The sequence below is a fragment of the Oryctolagus cuniculus genome, chromosome 1 (genome assembly GCF_964237555.1).
Source record: "Oryctolagus cuniculus chromosome 1, mOryCun1.1, whole genome shotgun sequence".
Lineage (NCBI taxonomy): Eukaryota > Metazoa > Chordata > Mammalia > Lagomorpha > Leporidae > Oryctolagus > Oryctolagus cuniculus.
The window spans coordinates 231,879,131-231,904,335 of NC_091432.1; the positions used below are offsets into that span (position 1 = coordinate 231,879,131).

The 25,205-nt window shown below is 63.6% G+C and overlaps 2 protein-coding genes across 13 annotated transcripts in view; one reads left to right on the forward strand and one right to left on the reverse strand.

The window, feature by feature from the left end:
• The window catches only part of SPTAN1 (spectrin alpha, non-erythrocytic 1), a 67,121-nt gene extending 59,418 nt beyond the window's left edge, over positions 1 to 7,703 (forward strand). For 4 of the 11 annotated variants that reach the window (XM_070057588.1, XM_070057591.1, XM_070057612.1 and 1 more), the window contains 12 exons: positions 1,531 to 1,690; positions 2,351 to 2,427; positions 2,803 to 3,012; positions 3,251 to 3,547; positions 3,668 to 3,780; positions 4,110 to 4,127; positions 6,061 to 6,115; positions 6,390 to 6,586; positions 6,682 to 6,735; positions 6,822 to 6,968; positions 7,053 to 7,200; positions 7,316 to 7,703. In XM_070057588.1, coding sequence (XP_069913689.1) covers positions 1,531 to 1,690; positions 2,351 to 2,427; positions 2,803 to 3,012; positions 3,251 to 3,547; positions 3,668 to 3,780; positions 4,110 to 4,127; positions 6,061 to 6,115; positions 6,390 to 6,586; positions 6,682 to 6,735; positions 6,822 to 6,968; positions 7,053 to 7,200; positions 7,316 to 7,441 — 1,602 coding nt within the window. In that variant the 3' untranslated portion in view covers positions 7,442 to 7,703. Of the gene's footprint in view, positions 1 to 1,530; positions 1,691 to 2,350; positions 2,428 to 2,802; positions 3,013 to 3,250; positions 3,781 to 4,109; positions 4,128 to 5,000; positions 5,064 to 6,060; positions 6,116 to 6,389; positions 6,587 to 6,681; positions 6,736 to 6,821; positions 6,969 to 7,052; positions 7,201 to 7,315 lie in introns of all 11 variants that reach the window. The other 7 variants (XM_070057571.1, XM_070057576.1, XM_070057583.1 and 4 more) reach the window with 3 other exon arrangements.
• DYNC2I2 (dynein 2 intermediate chain 2) lies at positions 7,700 to 24,417 on the reverse strand. Of its 2 annotated transcripts, none has more exons than XM_008251000.4 (9): positions 24,210 to 24,417; positions 16,706 to 16,954; positions 10,035 to 10,144; positions 9,577 to 9,734; positions 9,149 to 9,258; positions 8,832 to 8,999; positions 8,469 to 8,701; positions 8,195 to 8,352; positions 7,700 to 7,991 (listed from the first exon to the last, which is right to left on the reverse strand). In XM_008251000.4, exons 1-9 carry the CDS (start codon positions 24,393 to 24,395, stop codon positions 7,753 to 7,755), a joined length of 1,611 nt encoding a protein of 536 aa, XP_008249222.1. In that variant the 5' UTR covers positions 24,396 to 24,417; the 3' UTR covers positions 7,700 to 7,752. The 2 variants fall into 2 exon arrangements, with proteins under 2 accessions (XP_008249222.1, XP_069913730.1); XM_070057629.1 differs by having other exon boundaries at positions 8,195 to 8,294; positions 24,210 to 24,407.
• Between the last annotated feature and the right edge of the window lie 788 nt (positions 24,418 to 25,205).

Here is a 25,205-nt window from a genome sequence, read left to right on the forward strand (position 1 = left end):
CTGCGGATGCTGGTGGAGAGCCCCTGCTTCACCCTGCAGGATCTGTCTTCTCCCTGAATTTCTTCTTCTTTTTAAGGTTTATTTATTTATTTGAAAGAGTTTGGCCGGCGCCACGGCTCACTAGGCTAATCCTCCGCCTGCGGCGCCGGCACCCCAGGTTCTAGTCCCAGTCGGGGCACCGGATTCTGTCCCGGTTGCCCCTCTTCCAGGCCAGCTCTCTGCTGTGGCCCGGGAAGGCAGTGGAGGATGGCCCAAGTGCTTGGGCCCTGCACCCGCAAGGGGGACCAGGAAGAAGCACCCGGCTCCTGCCATCGGATCAGCCCGATGTGCTGGCCACAGCATGGTGGCCATTGGAGGGTGAACCAATGGCAAAAAGGAAGACCTTTCTCTCTGTCTTCTCTCTCATACTGTCCACTCTGCCTGTCAAATAAATAAATAAATAAATAAAAGTTACACAGAGAGGGGAGAGGCAGAGAGAGAGAGAGGTCTTCCATCTGCTGGTTCACTCCCCAATTGGCCGAAACACCAATCTGAAGCCAGGATCCAGGAGCTTCTTCCGAGTCTTCCCCAGTGGGTGCAGGAGCCCAGGCACTCGGGCCATATTCTGCTGCTTTCCCAGGCCATAGCAGAGAGCTGGATTGGAAGTGGAGCAGCCGGTTCTCGAACTGGTGCCCATATGGGATGCTGGTGCTTCAGGCCAGGGCGTTAACCCGCCTGCGCCACAGCACCGCCCCCCCCCCCCAATTTCTTTTTTTTTTTTTCGGCCCCCGCAACTTTTTAAGTTGTATGCTAACTTGTGTTCATTTTCACCAAGACTGAACTGGGTAATTAGAGATGAACAGTTTTCAGCGTACGTAGTGTCAGAACCTGCTCCTGAGCTGTTGGTGCTGCACACAGCTGTTAGCTCATATTTAAGGGATAATCATTTAGGCTTTTTCAGTTCTTTATTCTCACAAATGCTGACGACTGCACCATCATAAGTTAAAATGTCGGCACATTCTTCACGATTTCTTAGAAATAGATTTGCCTGGGCTGGCGCTGTGGCGCAGCGGGCTAAGCCACCTCTTGCGACACCAGCGTCTCATGTGGGCATCTGTTCAAGTCCCGGCTGCTCCACTTACGATCCAGCTCCCTCCCTGCTAGCACGCCTGGGAAAGCAGCAGCAGACGGCCCAAGGCTTGGGCCCTGCCACCCACACGGAAGGCCGGATGGAGCTCCAGGCTCCTGCTCAGCCTGGCCTGGGCCCTGCCCTTGCAGCCATCTGGGGAGTGAACCAGCAGATGAGCGATCCTTCCCTGTGTGTCTCTCACTCTGCCTTTCAAACAAATCAGTAACTCCGAAAGGCAGAAGGAAGGAATGGGGCCGCCAGGAAGAGCGTTCGTCTGGGGGCCCTCACTCTGCCTTGCGGTGGGAAGTCAGCCTCCCCTCCCCCCACAGCGGGCAGGAGTGGGAGCAGCCCAGGGCCTCCCAGGGGGCACGGAGGCGGTGCTGCGGCGGGAGGGCCTCACCCCCGCGTCTCCTGTCGCCCAGAGCAACCACCACGAGGAGAGCATCTCTGTGAAGATGCAGGGCCTGAGCGGGAAGGTGTCGGACCTGGAGGGCGCCGCGGCGCAGCGGAAGGCCAAGCTGGACGAGAACTCGGCCTTCCTGCAGTTCAACTGGAAGGCAGACGTGGTGGAGTCCTGGATCGGTGAGCCGCCGCCCCAGGCAGGACCGCCTGTCCCACGGCCAGGGCTGGGCCGACCCAGGGTTAACAGCTGCAGGCCTCGCAGCCCCCACGTCGCGGGGCTGCCTCAGCACAGCCTGGGGCCTGGGGCGGGCGAGGCTGCATCCCGCAGTGGCTGCCTGGTCCAGCTCCCATCTCCCAGTCTGGACTCGAGTTCCTGCTAACGCAGACCCTGCGAGTCAGCAGTCACAGCTCACGGGATTGGCTCCCGGATTGAGTTCCTGGCCCAGCCCGAGGCAAATGCCAGTGCCGGCGTGTGGGGAGTGAACCAGCCGGTGGGAGAGCGCTCACATACCCCCCTCTCTCAAGACGGTTTTGTCACTGGCACACGGGAGGGGACTGAGGGCCCCAGGCCTACTGCGCCTGTGCCCTGGTCAGAGCCCCTCTCGGCGGAGGAGCTCCTGGGGTTCTGACCTCGAGACCCCGTGCCCCTGGTGGTCATGTGACAACAGCGCTCCTGCCCCACATCGGGCCAGGCTGGACGTGAGGTGCAGGCAGGGAGCGGCGGCTTGGGCGGGTTTAGAGACCTCGGAAAGCACGTGGTGGTGTGGCTGGGGCTCATCGCCTGAGTCCGTGTGCGGCGCTGGGGAGCAGGGGGAGTTCTCCACGCTCGGTTTCTGGTAGGTGAGAAGGAGAACAGCTTGAAGACGGACGACTACGGCCGCGACCTGTCTTCCGTGCAGACCCTGCTCACCAAGCAGGTGGGTGTGGCGGCTGCTGGCCGGTCGCCTTCGCTGCCGTACTGGATTGTCACTGGGCAGTGCTCATGACCAGGTGCTCCCCGGGGAGCAGCCACATGCACAGCGCAGGGCCCCGTGGACCTGAGATGCAAGGGTGCCTCTCGGGGGCGCCTCTCGATCCGATCCTCAGCCTGCCCGGGCTGTGGGGAAGGGAGAACGGGAGGGGCCGCTGGGAGGAGGGCGAGGGGCGGGGAGGGGCGGGGCCGCAGGGGCCGAGGCTGCAGCCGTCTGCAGTCTGAAAGGGCAGGGGCTCGGCCGACAGTGGCCTGGCGCCCTGGGGGGCAGCTCTCGCGTCACTGCAGTGGGCACTCATCGACCTGCCACTCCTCGTTCCAGGAAACCTTCGATGCTGGCCTGCAGGCCTTCCAGCAGGAGGGCATCGCCAACATCACCGCCCTCAAAGACCAGCTGGTGGCCGCCAAACACGTGCAGTCGAAGGCCATCGAGGCCCGGCACGCCTCCCTCATGAAGAGGTGGAGCCAGCTGCTGGCCAACTCGGCCGCCCGCAAGAAGAAGCTGCTGGAGGCTCAGAGTCACTTCCGCAAGGTGAGGGGGCCGGGGGCGGGCTGCGATGGCGGCACGGAGGTGGCGTTGGCAGAGGCCACAGCAAGCCAGACCTTTGCCTGGGGAGGCTGCTGCTCCCCGGCCCAGGACAGACACAGGCACGCGCCAGGGGCCGAGGGGGCAGGTGTGGGGGACGCCCCCGCCTTTCCTGCTCCAAACCCGCCACCCCCCGCCCAGGACGGCGCCTCGGCCTGGCCCCTGATCCATTCCACTGCTCCAGGTGGAGGACCTCTTCCTGACCTTCGCCAAGAAGGCTTCGGCCTTCAACAGCTGGTTTGAAAACGCGGAGGAGGACCTGACGGACCCGGTGCGCTGCAACTCCCTGGAGGAGATCAAGGCCTTGCGCGAGGCCCACGACGCCTTCCGCTCCTCCCTCAGCTCCGCCCAGGCCGACTTCAACCAGCTGGCCGAGCTGGACCGGCAGATCAAGAGCTTCCGCGTGGCCTCCAACCCCTACACCTGGTTCACCATGGAGGCGCTGGAGGAGACCTGGAGGAACCTGCAGAAGATCATCAAGGTGCGCCCCGCCCCCAGGGCCAGCCCGGGCTGTCGCAGAAGCGGTCAGCGCCGCGGGGGGCCGCGTTCCTGCGTGCTCGGCCTGGCCGCAGGGGACGAGCGCCGCCCGCTGTGTCCGCAGGAGCGGGAGCTGGAGCTGCAGAAGGAGCAGCGGCGGCAGGAGGAGAACGACAAGCTGCGCCAGGAGTTCGCGCAGCACGCCAACGCCTTCCACCAGTGGATCCAGGAGACCAGGTGCCTGCCGGCTGGCCCCGCCCCACACCTGGCCCGGGGGGCGGGGGGGCACAGAAGGGCCGGCCCGGCCTGCTCAAGCCTGGAGCCGGAGGCGGGCCCTGCCCTCCCCAGAGGAAGTCGCTGGATGTCCTGGCCCGGGTGCGAGCACGCGTGGCCCAGTCAGCCCGCAGCAGCTCGGCCGCGATGGCGGCGCAGGCTCACGCAGTGTGGGGCTCTGACGTTCCTGGTTTTGTTTTTCTTCTTTCTCGTGTCTTCTCTGTCCCCCCCGCCCCGACTGCCGCTGCCGTGTGGACACCACCTGTCCGGCTGCTTGGATCCCCGCTCCGCAGAACGTATCTCCTCGATGGGTTAATATCGTCTTCTTCTTTCCCGGGCTCGCGTGTGCTGTCTCGTGTGCTTGTCCGTCTGCCCCCGTCCCCGTGGCCTGGCTTGCAGAGGATCCAGGATGGGCCTTGGTGCCCGGGCAGGCTGTGCGGCCCCTGCCCCCACACCCCTGCCCCTGCCCCCGCCGGAGCCCCTCCCGCCTTCCTGTCCAGACTCCAGGGGTTCTGTCCGGGGAGGAAAGGTGCCCAGGCGAGGACGCCAGAGCCTCCCCGGAGCCTGGTGCCTGTGCAGCCGCGGGGCCACGTCAGACTTCCCTCATGCCCATTTCCCTGTCTGCCCAAAGGGGCCAAGTTCAGCGCAGGCGGCCAGCGGGTGTGAAGCCACAGGGAGCTGGCAGGCTCAGGCTGGTGCAGTCGGTGCACAGCTGGGGGGGGGGGGGGGCTGTGTGGTGACGCCCCCCAGGGCTGAGGCAAGGAGGGAGGAGATCAGAGCTGTGCCCTGCAGAGAGCAGGCGTGTCCAGCGCTGCCTGGGGAGGGGGCCGCCGGGCTCACCCAGGCTGCAGCCGCCCACACGGCCACCGTTGAGGTTCTGCAGACAGGAATCCGGCGAGGGCCCCGCCGACCTACGCCGTGGCGGTGTCTGGCTTGAGCCCCGGGACCCAGCCTGGCTGCCTGGCTCTCCCCCCGCTCCCACCCTGCCTGCTGCTCTCGCCCTTCTTTTCCCGAGGTGCTGTGCTCCCCTCCCGTGTGGCCCAGGCCACGCGAGCTGCTGCAGGGCGGCCTACCTGGTGCACAGGCGCCACCGGCTCAGCTCGCCTGGCCCTGGCCCGCGGCGCCGCCCCTGCGTGCCCCGCTCCTCCTCCCGCGTATTCATTTGGTTTCTCTTCTCTGACTAGCATAGCATATCGCCGGGTCATCCGTGTCTATCAGTATGAAGTTGGGGATGATCTGTCTGGAAGGTTTCTCTCCTCTTTTTCTTTTCTTCCCTCACTGTGGTTTTACCGGTGCACTCTTGACTCCCCAGGCGGCTCCGCTTTCTGACTAACCCACCGCCCCCGGCCGCTTGGGAAGGAGGGTCTGTCCCCCTCGCCGGTGCTGGCACCCAGGGCCTGGGGATGTGCTTGTCCCTGGGGGCCGTGGTGTGACTGTGGGTCTGACCTGCTGGGGCAGGAGGAAGCTGGCGCCTTGCTTTGCTAGAGCACTTTGAACTTGGGGGGAAGCTCAGCGCTCACCCCGGCCCTCGGGGTGTAGAGGGTAGGTTGGGACAGGGTACGGGGAGGCTGGGCTCAAACCCCCAAGGCTGTGTGCACTGTGTGACCTCGTGCCTGCACGTGACCCAGCTCTCGTCTCTGTTCACTGGTGCCCGCCTGTGACTTGCACTGTTTGCTGGGAGGGAGGCAGCTCCCACTGCCACCTGCTCTTCAGGCCCTGGCCCTGGCCCTGTGCGTATGGAGCCCAGGTGTGGGCTCGCTCAGCCCCTCCCTCCTCGGGCAGACGAGAGCCACGTCTGGTCCCAGTCCTCGGCCCCGGCTCGCTGGCTCATCCGAGGGCCTGTGCTCTCACCCTAGAACGGGCCCCTCCCTGGGAGCCTGCAGGAGGCTCTCGGGTGCTGTCAGCTGCTCGGCCCCGCCTCTCCTGACGCGTCCACTGAGGCCGCAGAGAGTGCTGCCAGGGCCACCCGCTGGTTCCCGGGTCGCCCTCCAGGGCCTCGCTTCTCTGGGGCGGAAGAGCCACACGGACAAGGGTCTCAGGTTGGGAGCAGGCTGAGGGGCTGCTCTGGCCCGCAGGGTGGCCAGCGGAGACGTCACCTCCCCTCCCTGGCTCCCAGGGCCGGCAAGGAAGAGACACGATAGCAGGTGGCTCCGCTTCCTTAGGATTCGGAGGCCGCCAGGCAGGGCTCCAGCCGGGGAACCTGAGCTCGAGATCGGGCCCTCCTCACTGCGCTTCTCTGTGCAGGTCCTGCATGGTGGAAGAGTCGGGAACCCTTGAATCCCAGCTCGAAGCCACCAAAGTGAGTAGCATCAGCCGGGAGCCAGCGCGGGCACTGCTGGCTGGTGTGTGACCCTCCTCCCTGTGGCTCAAAGCGGCCTGGGCTCGGCAGCTTCCACCTGATCCCTTCTTGCCAACACAGAGACCGCTTTGGTCTCAGTTCGGGGACAGCAGGACTGCCGCTGGCTGTGGCTCCCTCTGCCGGGGCGGCTTGGGCCTCTTCAGCCTCAGCCGGAGCACAGCGCCCAGGAGGGCACCCAGTCCCACATCCGTGTCCCTCCCCAAAACCTCCCCAGCGCAAGCACCAGGAAATCCGGGCCATGAGGAGCCAGCTCAAGAAGATCGAGGACCTGGGGGCGGCCATGGAGGAGGCCCTCATCCTGGACAACAAGTACACGGAGCACAGCACCGTGGGCCTGGCCCAGCAGTGGGACCAGCTGGACCAGCTGGGCATGCGCATGCAGCACAACCTGGAGCAGCAGATCCAGGCCAGGTGCTGCCGCCGGGCTGGGGCCGGGGTCACGGTCACGGTCACGCGCTGCGGGGGGCCCGCTCCTCACTCACTCACTCACTCTGTGCCATTTGCAGGAACACAACGGGGGTGACTGAGGAGGCCCTCAAAGAATTCAGCATGATGTTCAAGTGAGTACAGCCGCCCCCTGCGGCCGCCCCTCGCGTGGGAGCGGTCGGCACCCCAGGTCTGAGCAGCCCTCGGGCCTGTGCCGCAGGCACTTCGACAAGGACAAGTCCGGCAGGCTGAACCACCAGGAGTTCAAATCCTGCCTGCGCTCCCTGGGCTACGACCTGCCCATGGTGGAGGAAGGCGAGCCGGACCCCGAGTTCGAGGCGATCCTGGACACCGTGGATCCCAACAGGTGAACGCCTGCAGGGGCGGGAGCGGCAGCGGCTCTGGCCTCCTGCCCGCCACCCGGCTCACGCCGCCCGCCCCTCTGCCCCAGGGACGGCCACGTCTCCCTGCAGGAGTACATGGCTTTCATGATCAGCCGCGAGACCGAGAACGTCAAGTCCAGCGAGGAGATCGAGAGCGCCTTCCGGGCCCTCAGCTCCGAGGGCAAGCCCTACGTGACCAAGGAGGAGCTCTACCAGGTGCGGCGGGGCCGGGCCCTCGAGGGGGCGTCCCCACTGGAAGTGGAACCCGGGGTCTGCTCGGGAAGGGGCAGGAGGGCGCGGCCACTGAGCCGACCTGGGCCCCTCCCCGCAGAACCTGACCCGCGAGCAAGCCGACTACTGCGTGTCCCACATGAAGCCCTACGTGGACGGCAAGGGCCGCGAGCTGCCCACCGCCTTCGACTACATCGAGTTCACCCGCTCGCTCTTCGTGAACTGAGGCTCCGCCCCGGCCCGCCCGCCCACTGCATGCCCGCCCCCACCGCTGCTGCTTCCCCTAACCGCGCCTGCTTAGCTTGGGATGAGGCTCAGTAGAGGGGGCTTCACTAACCGCTCCCGGCCCAGTGCCAGCCCCTGCTGCCGTGGGGACCCCGAGCCCGCTGCCCTCATTCCGACTCAACCTCGGCAGCGGCCCGCGCTCCGCTCTCCTGCCCCCAGACCCCGTTCTCACGAGAAAATAAAGGACGAGACACGCCCCTAAAGGCTTTGCTCCTTCATTCAGCTCAGAAACATGCCCCGCCCCCGGCGCCCTCAGGTGGCCACTTCGGCAGCCAGCCGGTCCAGGTCCTCTGTTTCCCGGGGTCCCTGCGCGGTGAACTCTGTGCTCAGCTGCCACACCTTCACGGTGCCCTTGGCATCACCAGCAGCCAGGAGCTGCGTCTGCTGGTGGTTGAATTCCAGGCAGTAGACGGGGCTCCCGTCCTGGGTCTGCTTGATGGAAACTGTGGGCTTCTGGGAGCTCCTGTGGAGGTCAAACAGCAGCACCTCCCCTGCAGGCAGGGAGAGCGGCGGGGGGAGGCCGCGCAGTGAGGCCGGGGCAGCGGCCCCCGAGCCCCGTGAGCTTGGCCCGGGAAGCGGGCGTCCACGGCGCAGGTGCAGTTCCCGCCCGTGGCCAGCGTGCTCAGTGGGGCGTCCGGAGGGGGGCCAGCCTAACGCACGACAAACCCGCGCCACCAGGGCCCCTGCTTCCTACCTTCCCCAGAAGCAGCTGCGAAAACCAAGGGGCGCACTGGGGACCAGCGCACAGCGAACAGGTACTTGTGCGACAGCTGCAGCGAGGCGAGGGGCTGCGCCTGCAGCATCGAGTACAGGTGCACGTGGCCGTCAGTGCCCGCGCTCAGGAAGAGATTCCTAGACAGGGCGGGGCAGAGGGAGGCGCCCCGGCTCAGCCCCCAAAGACCCCGGCCCGCGGCGGGGCCGTCACGGCTGGTGGGCGCCCTGGCCCACCCTGCGTCTGCCGCCTCTACCTGTGGAAGGGGGAGCAGCTCACGGAGTAGACGGGGCCGCCGTGCGGCGAGAAGGTGAACTGCGCCGGGGCGCGCAGGGGCACCGAGCTGGGCATGCGCGTGAGGGCCGCCTCCTCGGCCGCCCGGGAACACTTGAGGGGGAAGCCGCCTTCCGTGCCCAGGACGAAGAGGCTGGGGTCAAAGCTGGAGAAGCTCACCGCCGTGGCGCCCACCTCCGTCTCCCCCCGGGAGGGCTGTGGACAAAGGGCAGCAGCCGGGTCGGCGCCAGGCCGGCACGACGCTGTCCAGGCAGGCGGCCACAGCGCGGGCCCGGCACCCCGGGCACCCCGGGCAGCACCCGGAACCCGGGGCCCAGACCCCTACCTTCTTCAGCTTGGTGCTGCGCGGCAGCTGCTGCGTGGCCAGGGCGAAGCCCTCGGCGAGCTGCAGGCGGCCGGCGCCGCCCGCCTGCCAGAGCAGCACCTTGCCGTCGGGGGCCACGCTCAGCACCTGGAAGCGGTGGCCGTGGCGGGGCTCGGGCAGCCAAACCACCTGGGGGAAGCGGGCCGGGCACAGAATGGAGGAAGGGGGCGCAGCTGCACCCCCCCCCCGCGGGGAGACCCAGGGAAGGCTGGGAAGGCCGGAGCCAGCTGCACCCAGGCAGGGCAGCTGCCCGGTCCCAGCTCCGCCCCAAGGCTGACCTGGTACACGGGGTCCGTGTGGGTGTCGTCGGAGAGGCCTGTGCGGCACAGCAGCGGGTCCTCGGGCCGGCTCATGTCCCACACCAGCACCTCACCACTGTACAGGCCTCCTGCAGGGACCAGAGCCGTGCCCACCCCGTGGAGCAGCACCCGGAGCCCTCCGGAGGGGACGTCCCAGCCCCCACCCCCCGTGCCCCGGGGGCAGCCGCTGCCCAGCTCCTGGCCGCTCCCTGCAGGCCGCCCGCCTCCTGGGGCCTCTCCGCCCGCCCCGCACCCTCTGGTCCCTCCGAGCGAGCTCCCTGCCCTGCAGCCCCAGGCTGCCAGGGTCCAGGCACCTGCTGCGTCCTCCCAGCAGGTGGCCAAAGCCAGGCCCACAGGCAGGAGGGTGGACAGTCACGGCGGGCGAGGCGGCAGGCGGCGGCGCTCACCTGCGACGTGGGCTGGCTGCGTGGGGTGGAAGGCCAGGCACGTGACGGCACTGGGCACCTCCACCACTGCCGACGGCTGCCGCGGGTGCAGGCCTCGCCGGTCCAGGTTCCAGGCACACACGTAGGACCTGAGTGTGCTCCAGTCCCCATCGTCCAGCCTGCACAGGGACAGGCCTGAGCGGCTCCTGCCACCCCCGCCTCTCGCTCCCAGACGCTCCGGGTGTCCGAGGGGCACGCGACGGCAGGTGGGAAGCCGGTGCGACAGGGAACAGGCACCAGCGACGGCTGAGGGGCAGGCGCGGCGGGAGCAGAGCTCATGGCCCCAGGTGGGCCTGTGCCCCGCAGCCTGACGCCTGCTGCCCCTGCTCTCTTCTGCCAACCTGGCGCCAGCCCTGCCCGGCAACCCTGGGCAGGAAGACTCCCAGGACAGCCGCCCCACACCGCGCGCCCCCACTCACCGGCCGTAGGCACAGGCCACCACGGAGCCGGTGCTGTTCCAGGAGACGCTGGTCACATGTAGCCCCTGCCCTTGGGCGGGGGGGTAGCCCAGAGTGTGCAGACAGGACACCTGCAGACAACACCCCCACCTGAGCGCGGCAGTGGCCTCAGACGTGGGGTCTGCTCAGGGCCACGTGTCCTGGAGGGCGGGGCCCGAGACGCAGGCCGTGTGGGGATCCGGAACGGCCTGGGGTATTCCTGGGGCCACGCAAAGTTAAAGCATTCAGCACGGAGCTGGGAGGCAGGGATGAGGCCGCGACTGTCCTCGCCACGACGCTGGATGCCGTGGTGCGGCCGTGAGGCCCTGCTGGCGACTCCAGCGTCCTGCATCCGAGCAACAGCCCAGTGCCGGCCGCCCTGCCCCTGGGGAAGCAGCGGAGGGAGGCCCAAGTGGCTGGGCCCTGCCACTGTGTGGGCGACCAGGACGGAGTTCCCAGCCCCGGCTTCAGCCCGGCCCATCTGGGAGTGAGCCAGTGGATGGAAGTCCTCTCTCTCTGTCTGTCTCTCTGTCTCTGTCTCTCTCTCTGTCTCTCTGTGTCTCTCTGTCTCTCTGTCTCTGTCTCTCTCTCTGTCTCTCTGTGTCTCTCTGTCTCTCTGTCTGTCTCTGTCTTTCTCACTCACTCTGCCTTTCAAATAAATCAACCTTTACAAATGAGAAGAGCTGCAGTGGTCTAATGTCATGTAGCGTGCAAAGCGTTTCCCGCAAAGCGTGGTCTGGGTGTCAGCACCGGCGGGCACACAGGAACAAAACCCCTCCTGCAGCGCCAGCATCCCAGGGACGCCAGTTCGAGTCCCGGCTGCTCCACTTCCGATCCAGCTCCCAGCTAATGCAGCTAGGAAAGCAGTGGAGGATGCCCCAAATATCTGGGCCCCTGCACCCGCGTAGGAGACCTGGAAGAAGATCCTGGCTTCAACTGGCGCAGCTCTGGCCAGTGCAGATATTCGGGGAGTGAACCAGCAGATGGAAGACCTCTGTCTCTGTCTCTAACTCTCCCTTTCATACAAAATAAATATTTAAAAACAAAACAAAACAAAATGCTGGCACCGTGGCTCACTAGGCTAATCCTCTGCCTTGTGGTGCTGGCACTCCAGGTTCTAGTCCCGGTTGGGGCACCGGATTCTGTCCCGGTTGCCCCTCTTCCAGGCCAGCTCTCTGCTGTGGCCCGGGAGTGCAGTGGAGGATGGCCCAGGTGCTTGGGCCCTGCACCCCATGGGAGACCATGATAAGTACCTGGCTCCTGCCATCAGATCAGCGTGGTGCGCTGGCCGCGGCGGCCATTGGAGGGTGAACCAACGGCAAAAGGAAGACCTTTCTCTCTGTCTCTGTCTCTGTCTCTCACTGTCCACTCTGCCTGTGGGAAAAAAAATAAAAAGAGCTGTCCATGGTGCCAGCACGAGGGACAGGGACCTGAGATCACGAGGTCTCGGCCACAGTCACACCTGTGGGCCCCACGACCCAGCAGCAAGCGGCCAAAACCCCAGAGAAGCCGCCCAGCGGCCCGTGGGCACAGGGCAGAGCCGCTGGGCGGAGGGCGGCAGCTGCATGTTGAGGGCCCCGAGAGCCGCACGGGGACACGTGCGCCGAGTTCACAGCCGTGTCGCCCACGATGGCGAGGAAGCGGGCGCGGCCCAAACGCCCGACAAGGAGCAGCAGAAGCGCGCGAGGCCGGGAAAGCGAAGGGCCACGGGAACCTCGGCAAGGCACAGGCGCCCCGAGCCGGGGACGGGGACGGGCCCGGAACCAGGGTCATACGGCACCACGTCAAGCCACGCAGACGCCCAGAAGACGCCACCCAGAAGGCGGTAACCCTGGAGCAGCTGCCAGAGGCTGGGGGAAGCGAGGCAGCCGGCTGGCGGCGACACACGGGCTTCTTTTCTTCTTCTTGTTTTTAAAATATTTATTTATTTACTTTGAAAGAGTTACACAGAGAGAAGGAGAGGCAGAGAGAGAGAGAGGGAGAGAGGGAGGGAGGGAGGGAGGGAGGGAGGGAGGTCGGTCTTCCATCTGCTGGTTCAATCACTAAATGGCCGCAATGGCTAGAACTGGGCTGATCCAAAGCCAGGAGCCAGGAGCCTCTTCCGGGTCTCCCACGCAGGTGCAGGGGCCCAAGGACTTGGGCCATCTTCCACTGCTTTCCCAGGCCACAGCAGAGAGCTGGATGGGAAGTGGAGCAGCCGGGACTCGTACCAGCGGCGCCCATGTGGGATGCCGGCACTGCAGGCGGCGGCTCCACCCACTACGCCACAGCGCCAGCCCATAAGCTTCTGAGTGAGGCCAACGTGTTAGGGTGGGGATTTGGTGGAGCAGTGAAGATGCAGCAGAGGGCAGGCTGGCGCTGTGGCGCAGGCTAAGCCGCCCCCTGCAGTGCCGGCATCCCACGTGGGCGCCGGTTCAAGTCCCGGCTGCTCCACTTCTGATCCAGTTCCCTGCTGATGGCCTGGGAAAGCAGTGGAAGATGGCCCAAGAAGAGACGCAGAAGAGGGCCCAGCCCTGGCCATTGCAGCCATCTAGGGAGTAAACCAGTGGATGGAAGACCTCTCTGTAACTCTGCCTCTCAAATAAATAAATCTTAATAAATCTTTTTTTTTTTTTTAAGATTCATTCATTTGGTGGCCAATGCCGTGGCACAGTAGGTTAATCCCCTGCCTGCGGCACCAGCATCCCATATGGCCGCAGTTCCTAGTCCTGGCTGCCCCTCTTCCCATCCAGCTCTCTGCTGTGGCCAGGGAGCGCAGTGGAGGATGGCCCAGGTCCTTGGGCCCTGCACCCCATGGGAGACCAGGAGAAGCACCTGGCTCCTGGCTTCGGATCAGCGCGGTGCGTCAGCTGTTGCAGCCATTTGGGGGGTGAACCAACGGAAGGGAGACTTTGTCTCTGTCTCTCCCTCTCACTGTAACTCTACCCCTCAAATAAATAAATAAATAATTTTTAAAAACTAGGTCTTATCTAAAAAAAAAAAGATTCATTTATTTGAAAGAGTTACAGAGAAAGGTAAAGAGAGAGGGGCCTTCCATCCACTGGTTCACTCCCCAGATGGACACAACAGTTGGAGCTGGGCCAATCTGAAGCCAGGAGCTTCCTCCAGGTCTCCCACGTGGGCGCAGGGGTCCAAGGACCTGGGCCATCTCCCACTGCTTTCCCATGTGCCCCAGCAGGGAGCTGGACTGGAAGTGCAGCAGCCGGGACTCACACCGGCGCCCATACGGGATGCTGGTGCAGCAGGCCAGGGCTTTAACCCACTGCGCCACGGCGCCAGCCCCTGTAAGTAAATCTAAAAAACAGAAGGAGCAGCTTGGGACACCAGCAGGACGTGCAGCCGCAGCTGGGTCTGGATCCCAGCTCCACTCCCTGCTCGCGGGGACTGGCCCTGGGAGACAGCAGACAGCTGAGTGGCTGGGTGTCTGGCACCCACATGGGAGACCTGGACCGAGTTGCCGGCTTCTGGCTGCCAGCTCTGGCTGTGGGCATTCAGGAAGTGAACCAGCAAACAGGAGACTGCCATCCCTTTCCCCCTGTCTGTCAGACAGAAGGACAAACTGATGGCGAGGCCTGCGCCGCGGGCAGACAGACTACAACGTCCCGTGAGCTGTACTGACAGGGTGTGAGGGTGAATGACAGGTGAATTTTTTTTTTAAGATTCATTTATTTGAAAGGTAGAGCATCAGAGAGAAAGGGAAAGACAGATCTTCCACGCACTGGTTCCCTCTGGCCAGGCCGGAGCCAGGAGCCCCATCCTGATCTCCGATGGAGGTGGCAGGGGCCCAGGCACTCTGCCCCCACCCCCACCCCCACCCCCACCCCGCGCACTGGCAGGAAGTCCGATCAGAAGGAGCAGCCGGGTCGTGCCCTGCACCCCGGTGCAGCCTACACACAGGCGTGGCCACTGGTGCAGCAGGTAACCCAACCCTTGGGACGGGGACGCCTGCGTCCCGCAGCTGCGAGACCAGGACCAAGACCCACTGACCTGGTCAGTCCGCCCCTCCAACTTTTTTTTTTTTTGACAGGCAGAGTGGACAGTGAGAGAGACAGAGAGAAAGGTCTTCCTTTGCCGTTGGTTCACTCCCCAGTGGCCGCTGCGGCCGGCGCGCTGTCCATTTCAAATAACATTTTTACAAAATTAAAATTCTAAACCCATTTTTTTCTTGAACTTTGACTTGACGGTTAGGGGTTCGAGATGGAGTGTGCGGCCGCAATACCCACAGCCCGCCTCAGGGCACAGACGGGAGCCTCGGCCACTCTGCCTCCCACCCAGCCTCCTGCCAGCGTGCACCTGGGTCGCAAGAGCTGATGTCACCTCCCCGGAGATCAGATCCATGGGTCTGCCCTCAGCCTGCCCAGACCTGGCTTCTGTGGGAGTGAACCGCAGGCGGAGGGTCTCTAGTTCTCTGCCAGCCTCTATCTCGCTACCTTTCAAAGAAAATTTTTAAAAAAATTTTTTTACATTAGAGATCGGGGCTGGGGCTGTTGGTACAAAAGTGGCTTAGGCTGATGCCTACAGCACCTGCAGCCCACATGGGCACCAGTTTGAGTCCCGGCTGCTCCACTTCCGATCCAGCTCCCTCCTCGTGTGCCTGGGAGAGCAGTGGAAGATGGCCCAAGTGCTAGGGTTCCTGCCCCAACATGGGAGACCTGGAAGAAGCTCCCGGCTTCGGCCTGACCCAGCCCTGGCCGCTGTGGCCTTTCAGGGAGTGAACCAGGAGAGGCAAGTCCTCTCTGTCTGTCTCTCACCTTCTGTCATTCTGCCTTTACATATTTTAAAATATTAGATATCTAAGTAAATGTTTAGACTCTAAAATGAGTCTTTTTCTCGCAGGGCCTGGTTAGTTCTTGCTATAAAAGACTGAGCTCAAGGCCTCCCAGACACCCTGACACCGTCTGGCCTGACCGGAGAGCACACGGTCTCTCCATCTCACGCCTGCTCCCACACCGCGATGCCGTCCAGTGAGGCTCTCACCACGGCCAGGCCAACGCCGGCTCAGCTCGCTTGCGCCTCCATGATCACAAGCTAAACAACTCCTTTTCTGCATTAAGCAAAACCATTTTTAGAAGTAAAAACTGATTTTTTTTTAATTTGAGACAGACAGGCACAGTGGGGGCCGGTGCTGTGGTGTAGCAGGTGAGCCACGGCCTGCAGCGCCGGCCCCCACGTGGGCGCTGGCTCATGTCCCGGCTGCTCCACTTCCGATCCAGCTCCCTGCTATGGCCTGGGAAAGCAGCAGAAGATGGTCCAAGTGCTTGGGCCCCTGCACCTGCGTGGGAGACCCGGAATAAGCTCCTGGCTCCTGGTTGCTGCAGCCATCTGGGAAGTGAACCAGCTGATGGAAGATCTCTATCTCTCCTTCTCTTTCAAAATAAACAATTTTTAAGATTTATTTACTTACTTGAGAGGTAGAGTTACAGAGAGAGGGAGAGACAGAGAGAAAGGCCTTCCATCCACTGGTTCACTCCCCAAATGGCCACAACGGCCGGAGCTGGGCTGATCTGAGCCAGGAGCTTCCTCCAGGCCTCCTGTGAGGGAGCAGGGGCCCAAGCACTTGGTCTGTCTTCCACGGCTTTCCCAGGCCACAGCAGGGAGCTGGATCGGAAGAGGAGCAGCCAGGACATGAACTTGCGCCCATGTGGATGCTGGCGCCACAGGCAGAGTCAGCCCAGTACACCACAGTCCCAGTCCCAGTAAAGAAATCTTTACAAAAATAAACAATGAAAAGAAGCAGGGATCCACACATGGACCAAAGGCAGCCACGGGAACGGGGAACCCTGACGGTCAGCAGCCAACACTTTCCCTCCCGAGAGGAGGGGGCCGCACAGACTCCTTAGGTCGCGTTCTCCCCCTTGTTCTCTTCCTCTGAAGACTTATTTACCTGTTTATTTGAAAGGCAGAGTTACAGGGAGAGAGAGACTTAGGTCCAAGCACTTGGGCCATCTTCCGCTGCCTTCCCAGGCCATTAGCCGGGAGCTGGCTCAGAAGTGGAGCAGCCGGGACTCGACCTCTGCCACGTTTCCTAGGAAACAGGAGGACGGCACGCGAGGAGTGAAGGCTGGGAGGAGGGCTAAGGGCTCCGGCTACCTGACCACCCAGCTCGGTAAAGGGAAGGGCACGCTGCCCGCATCCCGTGAGCCAGCTCTGCTTCCAATCCAGCTCCCTGCTAACGCGTGGGCCATCGCCCACTCTTCCCCAGGGGCGTCAGCGGGAGCAGAGGAGCCGGGACTTGAGCAGCGTCCGTGTGCGGTGCCGCAGCTGCAGGCCGTGGCTCTGCCCGCTGTGCCACCCCACCCGGCCTCATGGAGTCTGTGGCTCCTGGCTTCTGGCTTGGGCCAGCCCTAGCCCTACCCGTTGCAGCCATTCGGGGAGTGAGCCAGTGGATGGAAGATCGGTCGATCTCCCTCTCTGTCCCTCCCTCTAACTACCTTTCAAGTAAGTACAATAAATTTTTAAAAGAAAAGAGGCCGGGGGCCGGCGCTGTGGCTCCCAGCCTCGAATCCTGCCTCTGCTGCCACCCGGGGTCCACTCCTCCAAGTGCAGAGACAGGAGCGGAGGAGCGCCACGCCTCACCCCTGCAGCAGAGGCGGAGCGTGCTGTCCAGACTGGGACGACTGCGACTGGGGGCAGAGCAGAGTGGCGGCACCTACCGTCTGCTGGTGCTCGGTCCAGTTCACCTCGAAGCCATCGAAGGCGTGGCTCTGCCAGTTCTTGTTCAGCTCCCGGATGACCATGGCCTCCACTCTCCGAAGAAAGGCTGCAAGCCGGGGGGCGTCATGGTGCGACAGCGGCTGCACGCTGGGCGGCTCGGGGGCCTCCGTCTGCACCTGGGCGTCCACATGCTGCCGGGCCTGGGCAGAGGCCTCCGCGGTGGCGATGCTAGCCGTCTGGCAGCTTTTCTGGGGGCAGGGATCAAAACAAGGGTCACGGCTGGCGCCGCGGCTCACTAGGCTAATCCTCCGCCTTGCGGCGCCGGCACACCGGGTTCTAGTCCCGGTCGGGGTGCCGGATTCTGTCCTGGTTGCCTTTCTTCCAGGCCAGCTCTCTGCTGTGGCCCGGGAGTGCAGTGGAGGATGGCCCAAGTGCTTGGGCCCTGCACCCCATGGGAGACCAGGAGAAGCACCTGGCTCCTGCCATCAGATCAGCACGGTGCGCTGGCCGCAGTGCGCCAGCCGCGGCGGCCATTGGAGGGTGAACCAATGGCAAAAAGGAAGACCTTTCTCTCTGTCTCTCTCTCTCATACTGTCCACTCTGCCTGTCAAAAAAAAAAAAAACAAACAAGGGTCACCTCCCCGCCTCCGGTGACCCACACGTTTCCCTGTCGAGAATCCCAGTGAGAGAGTATGTGGTCACTTTGTCTGCCCCAGAGGAGTCCCGTGTGGTTTCAGCTGGAGAGGACTTGGCAGCCTCTCTGTGCCGCTGAGGGGGGCGGCAGTTCCATCTGGCCATCAGAGAGCCAGGGACTGCTTCGGGGGCGGCCGTTGCCTCCAGAGGGCTCTCAGGTCCCCCCAGCCCCAGCCCCGGCGTTTGTCCCCTGATCGCGGGGTAGGGGTGTGGACGAGACTGTGGGAGGAAACACCAGCTGCCCTCGTGCAGGGAGAAGTCCAGTCTTTACCAACCAAGGGCTCTCTGGGAGGTGGCCACCGTGTGGACACTGCGGCCCGCGAGAGGCTCTGCTCACGTGGCCTCTCCCAGGACAAGAACAAGGCCTGGACGCGTCCCGGCTCAGGAGGCCGAGCCCAGGGGAGGGCAGGGGCTGCCCCGTCCTCTCGGCTTGTCTCCCGGGACACCGCGCCCCTCCCGCATCAGCCCTGGCTGTCTCTGGTCGTACCCCGGGCCCTGTGCATGGCAGCCGGCGTGCAGCCGACCAGCCTCTGTATGAAAGGGACCCCAGACGCTGGCTTGTCTGGGCACTCAGGACACAGCGAGGTTCCTGTGTCCCTGGTGCTCACACGGGGCAAGCACGACACAGATGAGGGAGAAACCAGGACAAAGTCGCCACCCGCAGGGCTGAGGCTCACCCATAGGCCACGGCGGGAGGGGGACGAGGAGAGGCTGGGTAGGGAGGGTGGGAGAGCAGCAGACCTCGCTCAGAGAGGGTGGGGGAGGCAGAGACCTGAAGCCACACAGCCCCAGGTCATCAGGAGGGGAGTGTGGGAGGATGGGACAGGGACACAGGGCCGTCCCGCCGAGGCCAGGGGTCTGCCTCGAGACCGGGCCAGCGCGTCCCCAGTGCAGGGCAGGTGCGGGAGAGGCAGGCACCTGGCAGCCATGCAGGGCCTGGCCCAGACCCAGACGCCTCCCGCGCTCACTCATGGAGGCATCCAAGACTCCCCAGTCACTGGGCTCTGGGCAGAACCTGGGAACAGACAGGTGACTGGAAGCCACGGCCCAGAGAAGGCCACCGCCCTGGCACACTGAGGAGGGCAGGGCCGGGCCACGGGGCATCTGCTGGTGGCCCAGGACCTTCAGAGGCCGTGTGTGCACCGCAAACTCCCTGAAGCCATGATGGCAACAGTGCAATGATTTTTTAAAGATATTTATTTATTTATTTATTTAAAAGGCAGAGTTAGAGACAGGGAGGGAGAGAGATCTTCCATCTGCTGGCTCACTCCCCAGAAGGCCACAACGGCCAGGGCTGGGCCAGGCTGAAGCCAGGAGCTTCTCCCAGGTCTCCCACGTGGGTGCTGGGGCCCAAGCACTTGGGCTGTCCTTTGCTACCTCCCCAGGTGCATCAGCAGGGACTGATTAGAAGTAGAGCCGCTTGGGGGCCAGCGCTATGGCACAGCCGGTAAGGCCACCGCCTACATCCCACGAGGACACCGGTTCCAGACCCAGCTGCTCCACTTCCAGCTCTCTGCTGTGGCCACAGATGGGCCCAGCTCAGGCCATTGTGGCCATTTGGGGAAGGAACCAAAGGGCAGAGGATCTCTCTCTCTCTCTCTCTGCCTCTCAAAATAAATCTTAAAAAAAAAAATAGTTGACTCAAAAGAATTTTTTTTCTTTTTTCTTTTTCTATTTTTTTGACAGGCAGAGTGGACAGTGAGAGAGAGAGACAAAGAGAAAGGTCTTCCTTTGCCGTTGGTTTACCCTCCAATGGCCGTCACGGCCGGCGCACCGCGCTGATCCGAAGCCAGGAGCCAGGTGCTTCCTCCTGGTCTCCCATGGGGTGCAGGGCCCAAGCACTTGGGCCATCCTCCACTGCACTCCCGGGCCACAGCAGAGAGCTGGACTGGAAGAGGGGCAACCAGGACAGAATCCGGCGCCCCGACCGGGACTAGAACCCGGTGTGCCAGTGCCGCAAGGCGGAGGATTAGCCTAGTGAGCCGCGGCGCCGGCCTGACTCAGAAGAATTTTAAAAAAGTGGACCAGCTGCTGGTACCCACATGAGATGCTGGGGCTGAACACAGCACCACCCCAGCGCAACCATTTTTTTAAAGACTCATTACAAAAAAGAGATAAATATAGATTAATTTTCAATTAATCTATGTACCTGAAAGGCAGAATTAGAGAAAGTGGGAGAAACAGATCTTGCACCTGCTGGTTCACTCCCGAGATTCCAGCTGAAGCCAGGAGCTTCTCCCAGGTCCAGGCACTTGGGCCACCACCTGCTGCCGTCCAGGAGCGTTCTCGGGAAGCCAGATCAGAAGCGGAACAGCCAGGATCCAAACTGGCGCTCTAACGTGGGGTATGGTTGTCCTGGGCGGTGGCGGCTTAACCAGCTACGCTACAGCGGCCGCCCCAACGGTGGCAACCACTCAGGGCTAACCACCAGACTCTGTTTCCACAGCTTTGACCTCACCACCCGCGAGGACTCTCAGGCATCCTAGGAGGGGGGCCCCTCATTACAGGTGGAACAAACCTAACCCGACACCGCAAACCCTCAACTTCCTAAGCACGGCTGTGACACCACAAGTGGAATAGTCCACACCTGACCTCATGTGACGGGTTCCAGTCCAAACGCAGGTGCACTACACACCGAATAAAATTACGGTCTGGGCCACCCGGGATACCCCAGTCCGCATCGGAGGGTCAGCTGAGTACCAGCTGCTGCACCTAAGAAGTCGGCACACAACGGCTGATCGCTGGGGTCCCTGCCACCCACGCGGGGCGCACACACGGGGCACACGCGGGGTTCCGCACTCCCAGCTTCGGCACGGCCCAGCCTCAGCCGGGCAGGCATCTGAGGAGTGAGCCGGCGGATGGAGGAGCTCTTTCCCGGTCTCTCCCTCTCGCCACTCCGCCCTCCGATAAATAAAACTGGGGCCGGAGTCGGGGCGCCACCATCCCACGCGGGTGCCAGTCGGGTCCGACTGCTCCTCTCCCAATCCAGCCTCCTGCTCATGTGCCCGGGAGAAGACGGCGCATGTACCTGACCCTCCTCCCCCGTGAGGGACCCAGCTGAAGCTCCTGCTTTGGCCTGGTCCAGGCCTGCTGTTCCGGCACCTGGGGAACGAACCAGCAGATGGAGGATCTGCCCCATCCCGTATCACTCTGCTTTTCAAATAAAGAAAAACAGAGTGACAGAGAGAGGGAGAGGCAGAGAGAGGCCCTCCGCCCTCCACCTGCCGGTTCACTCCCCAGATGGCTGCAACGGCCAGGACTGGGCCAGGCTGAAGCCTGGAATCCCATCAGTGTCTCACGTGAGCAGCAAGGGCCCGACTACTTGGTCCCACGACACTGACCTCGGCTTTTTGTTGTTGTTGACAGGCAGAGTGGACAGAGAGAGAGAGAGAAAGAGAGAAAGGTCTTCCTTTACCGTTGGTTCACCCCCAAATGGCCGCCGCGGCCGGTGCACCGCGCTGATCCGAAGCCAGGAGCCAGGTGCTTCTCCTGGTCTCCCATGGGGTGCAGGGCCCAAGCACTTGGGCCATCCTCCACTGCACTCCCGGGCCACAGCAGAGAGCTGGCCTGGAAGAGGGGCCACCGGGACAGAATCCGGCGCCCCGACCGGGACTAGAACCCGGGGTGCCGGCGCCACAGGCAGAGGATTAGCCTAGTGAGCTGCAGTGCTGGCCAGGACCTCAGCTTTTTAAGATGTTAAAAGCCTGCCCGGGGGCTGGCGCTGTGGCACAGCAGGTTAAAGCTCCGGCATGCAGTGCCCGCTCTGCCGGCTCCACTTCCCATCCAGCTCCCTGCTGTGGCCTGGGAAGGCAGTGGAAGATGGTGCAAGTCCTTGGGCCCCTGCACCCGCGTGGGAGACCCAGAGGACACTCCTGGCTTCAGATTGGCCCAGTTGCAGCCGCTGCGGCCATTTGGGGAGTGACCCAGAGGATGGAAGACCTCTCTCTCCCTCTCTTTGTAACTCTTTCAAATAAATAAAATAAATCTTTTTTTTTTTTTTTTTGACAGGCAGAGTGGACAGTGAGAGAGAGAGAGAGAGAGAAAGGTCTTCCTTTGCCGTTGGTTCACCCTCCAATGGCTGCCGCGGCCAGCGCACTGCGGCCAGCACACCGCGCTGATCCGATGGCAGGAGCCAGGTGCTTCTCCTGGTCTCCCATGGGGTGCAGGGCCCAAGCACCTGGGCCATCCTCCACTGCACTCCCTGGCCACAGCAGAGGGCTGGCCTGGAAGAGGGGCAACCGGGACAGAATCCGGCGCCCTGACCGGGACTAGAACCCGGTGTGCCGGCGCCGCTAGGCGGAGGATTAGCCTAGTGAGCCGCGGCGCCGGCCCAATAAAATAAATCTTTAAAAAAAAAAAAAAAAGCCTGCCCGCTCATCTCCAGCCAGCGGCTCCCCCATCACCCCTGCTCAGGACGCTGCCCGAGGAGCGCCCCCAGGGACCTGGGGCTCAGAAGCCCTCAGGCCCCCTGCACCTCAGCCCTCCCCTCCCTCTGCTTTCCTAGGAATCCCGCGTGCACACCTGGGGAGGAGGGGAGGGAAGGGGAGGGGAGACCCCAGCCCCAGGCAGCGTCCCTTCATCAGCACGGAGCCTCGGAACCGCACTCAGGTGTGAGGCCCGTGCTGCTGGCCAAGCACAGGGCCAGGGGGCGGCGTGGCCACACACAGCGTCCACCGCGCGGGTCCGTGAGGCCTCCAGGGGCACGGGGAACAATGAGCCAGCAGCAGGCCGTCTCCTGTTTACTCCAGGTTGCCTGTGCAGTAAACCAGGGCAGGAAGCAGCTCCTCCAAGGCCAGAGTCAGCCACGCACAGAGGGCTGCCCCGGCTACCGCCCACGCCAGCAGGCCGCCTCTGCCCACACTAAACATACTGAATAAAATCACGGTCAGGGCCCGAGAGCAGAGCTGCCCGGCAGACTCAGAGGTCCAGGGGCAGCTTGCACTCTCCTTGAAGAGAGGCCAGACACACGCGCACCCGCACGCGCACGCACGCCAGCAGGGGGTGACGCGGGCACAAAACCTGCTGAAGGTGCACCTGGCCCAGGGCAGGCAGCAGGTCTAACACAAAACAGGAACCAGCTACTCTATTTCCGATCCAGCTCCCCGCTAAGGCACCTGGGGGGGGGGGGGGCAGCGGAGATGGCCAAGATGGCCAAGACGGATCCAGAAGAAGCTCCCGCTCCCGGCTCCAGATCCAGCCAGCTCCGGCCGTTGCTGCCATCTGGGGAGTGAACCAGCGGACGGGAGACCTCTGAGAGGACAGGGCCCAGGTGAACACCTGAGGCTCGTGAAGAGATGGCACTAAGTCAGGCCAGAGCAGGAGATTTCAGAATGTTCCAGAGACAGGCTGTGAGCCGCACTGTAACCAGAACTTCTCCACGTGGGCGGCGCTGTGGCACAGCGGGTAAAGCCGCCGCCTGCAGCTCTGGCATCCCATAGGGGCACCAGTTCTAGTCCTGGCTGCTCCTCTTCCCATCCAGCTCTCTGCTGTGGCCTGGGAAAGTAGTAGAAGATGGCCCAAGTGCTGGGGCCCCTGCACCCGTGTGGGAGACCCGGAGGAAGCTCCTGGCTTCGGCCTGGCCCAGCCCCGGCCACTGCGGCCATTTGGGGAGTGAACCAGCGGAAGGGAGAGCTCTGCCCGCCCCGGCCCGCCTCCGTCTGTCTCTTTAAAAAATAAATAAAAGCTGGGGGGTGGGGGGGAGCCCAGGCTGGCCCAGCCGCAGGGACGAAAACACCAGAGAAGGGCTCAGTGATTTTCATCTGAGGTGGAGATGCACACTCGAGGGTCTGCTCCCCCAGGCGGGCACAGCCTGCACTCAACCAGGTCTCCCAGAGGGCGGTGGGGGTCCGTCCACCCGAGCCAGCACCACTGCCGCCCGGTGCACAGTGGCGGAGGACGGAGCCCAGCCACGGCTCAGCCCCGGGCGGAGGACGGAGCCCAGCCACGAAGCCACGACTGAAACCCAGGTAGAGGACGGGCCAAGCCACGGCTCAGCCCCGGGCACTAACCACCAGGCCAAACCCCCACTCCTGCGGGGGCTCCTATTACCCTTTTTTGCTCGTCTAGATTTTTCTAAACTTCAGTTCACTTGGAACAAGCAACTTCCCGCGCTCCTGGGGCCCTCGCCATCCTGCGACTACCGTCGCCCAGGGAGCCAGAGCTGGCGGGGAAGCGCCCTCACCCCCAGCCCTCAGGGTCGGGGCCAGGACCCCCCAGGGGGCGGGGCTCAGGAGGCCAGGTGGGAGCCCACTCCCCACACCGGCAGTGCAGGCCCAGCCTCGGCTTCCAACTCCAGCTTCCTGTGAACACCCCCCCGGGGGGGGGGCAGCAGGTGCGGCTCAAGCATCTGGGTCCCTGCCACCCCACGGGAGACCCCGAGGGAGCCCGGCCCGGCCCCAGCGGTAGCGGGCACCTGAGGGACGGGAGATCTTGGTCTCTGCCTCTCATATAAAGTGAACTAACAGGTAAGGGGTCGGACAATCACCTGGCTAATCCTCCACCTGCGGCGCCGGCATCCCGGGTTCTAGTCCCGGTTGCCCCTCTTCCTGTCCAGCTCTCTGCTGTGGCCCGGGAGGGCAGAGGAGGATGGCCCAGGTCCTTGGGCTCTGCACCCCATGGGAGACCAGGAGGGAGCTCCCGACTCCTGGCTTCGGCCTGGCCCCCGCTGCAGCCATTCGGGGAGTGAACGAGCGGATGGAAGACCTCTCTCTCTCTCTCTGCCTTTCAAATAAATAAATAAATAAATAATAAAGTGCAAAAACAAAAAGGCCTGGCCTCAGAACCCCGCCCGCCCGGGGCCCGCACCCTCACCGTCTCCCCGCGGATGCCCTGGACGCCCCTCCACTGCGAGGGCACGGACGCCACGCCCAAGGTCTCATCCTTAAGCGGCCCCGGCCGCCCGGGCCCCTCTGCGCTCGGAGCCCCGCCGGTAGCCAGCGCCGCGACACCCTCGCCTCCCGCCGGACACAGCGGCCCGGGCAGCGCGCGGGTTGCCATAGAGACGGCGCCGCCCCCCCCTCGCGCCGGCGCACTCCGGCGCGACCGTCACCTCCCCCTCCTCCCGCGGGTCTCCGCGAGCTGAAGCCTGGGATTGGAGCCTGACGGCACCATTTTTGAATGGGTCACAGCGCCTAGTCTAAGAGCCAAGAGAAAAAGAATGATGCTTTATCGACGAAGGCGAAAAGCGTGACTAGTTTTGAGTAGTCCCTTTACACCTCGCTCCTGCCCAGAAAGTGCATACTCGGGTTAGGCGTGACTACTCCTGACCGACAGGAAGTGCGGAAGGGCAGCACGGGTGCCAGGCTCAAAGATGGCGCCGAGCAACCCCGCGCAGAGGCGCGGGCAGGGAGCGGAGGTCCTGGCGGGCGGCCAAGTTCAAGGCCTCTGAGGGTTGGGTGCTCTCTCGGAGCCTCGCGGGGCGCCCCTGGGGTTGGCGGGCAGCTCGGAGTCGAGTGTTGCCCTCCGGTCCTGGTTTCTGCCTCAACACAGTGATGAGAAACATCCCATGCGCACCACAGGTTGAAGAATCGCGAGGCCCCGCTGAGGTGGATACAGAAAAGTGCTTTTTAAATCAAAACTGAGGGGCCGGCGCCATAGCTCACTCGGTTAATCCCCTGCCTGCAGCACCGGCATCCCATATGGGCGCCGGTTCTAGTCCCGGCTGCGCCTCTTCCAGGCCAGCTCTCTGCTGTGGCCCGGGAGTGCAGTGGAGGATGGCCCAGGTCCTTGGGCCCTGCACCCCATGGGAGACCAGGAGAAGCACCTGACTCCTGCCTTCGGATAGCCGCAGTGTGCCGGCCATAGCGG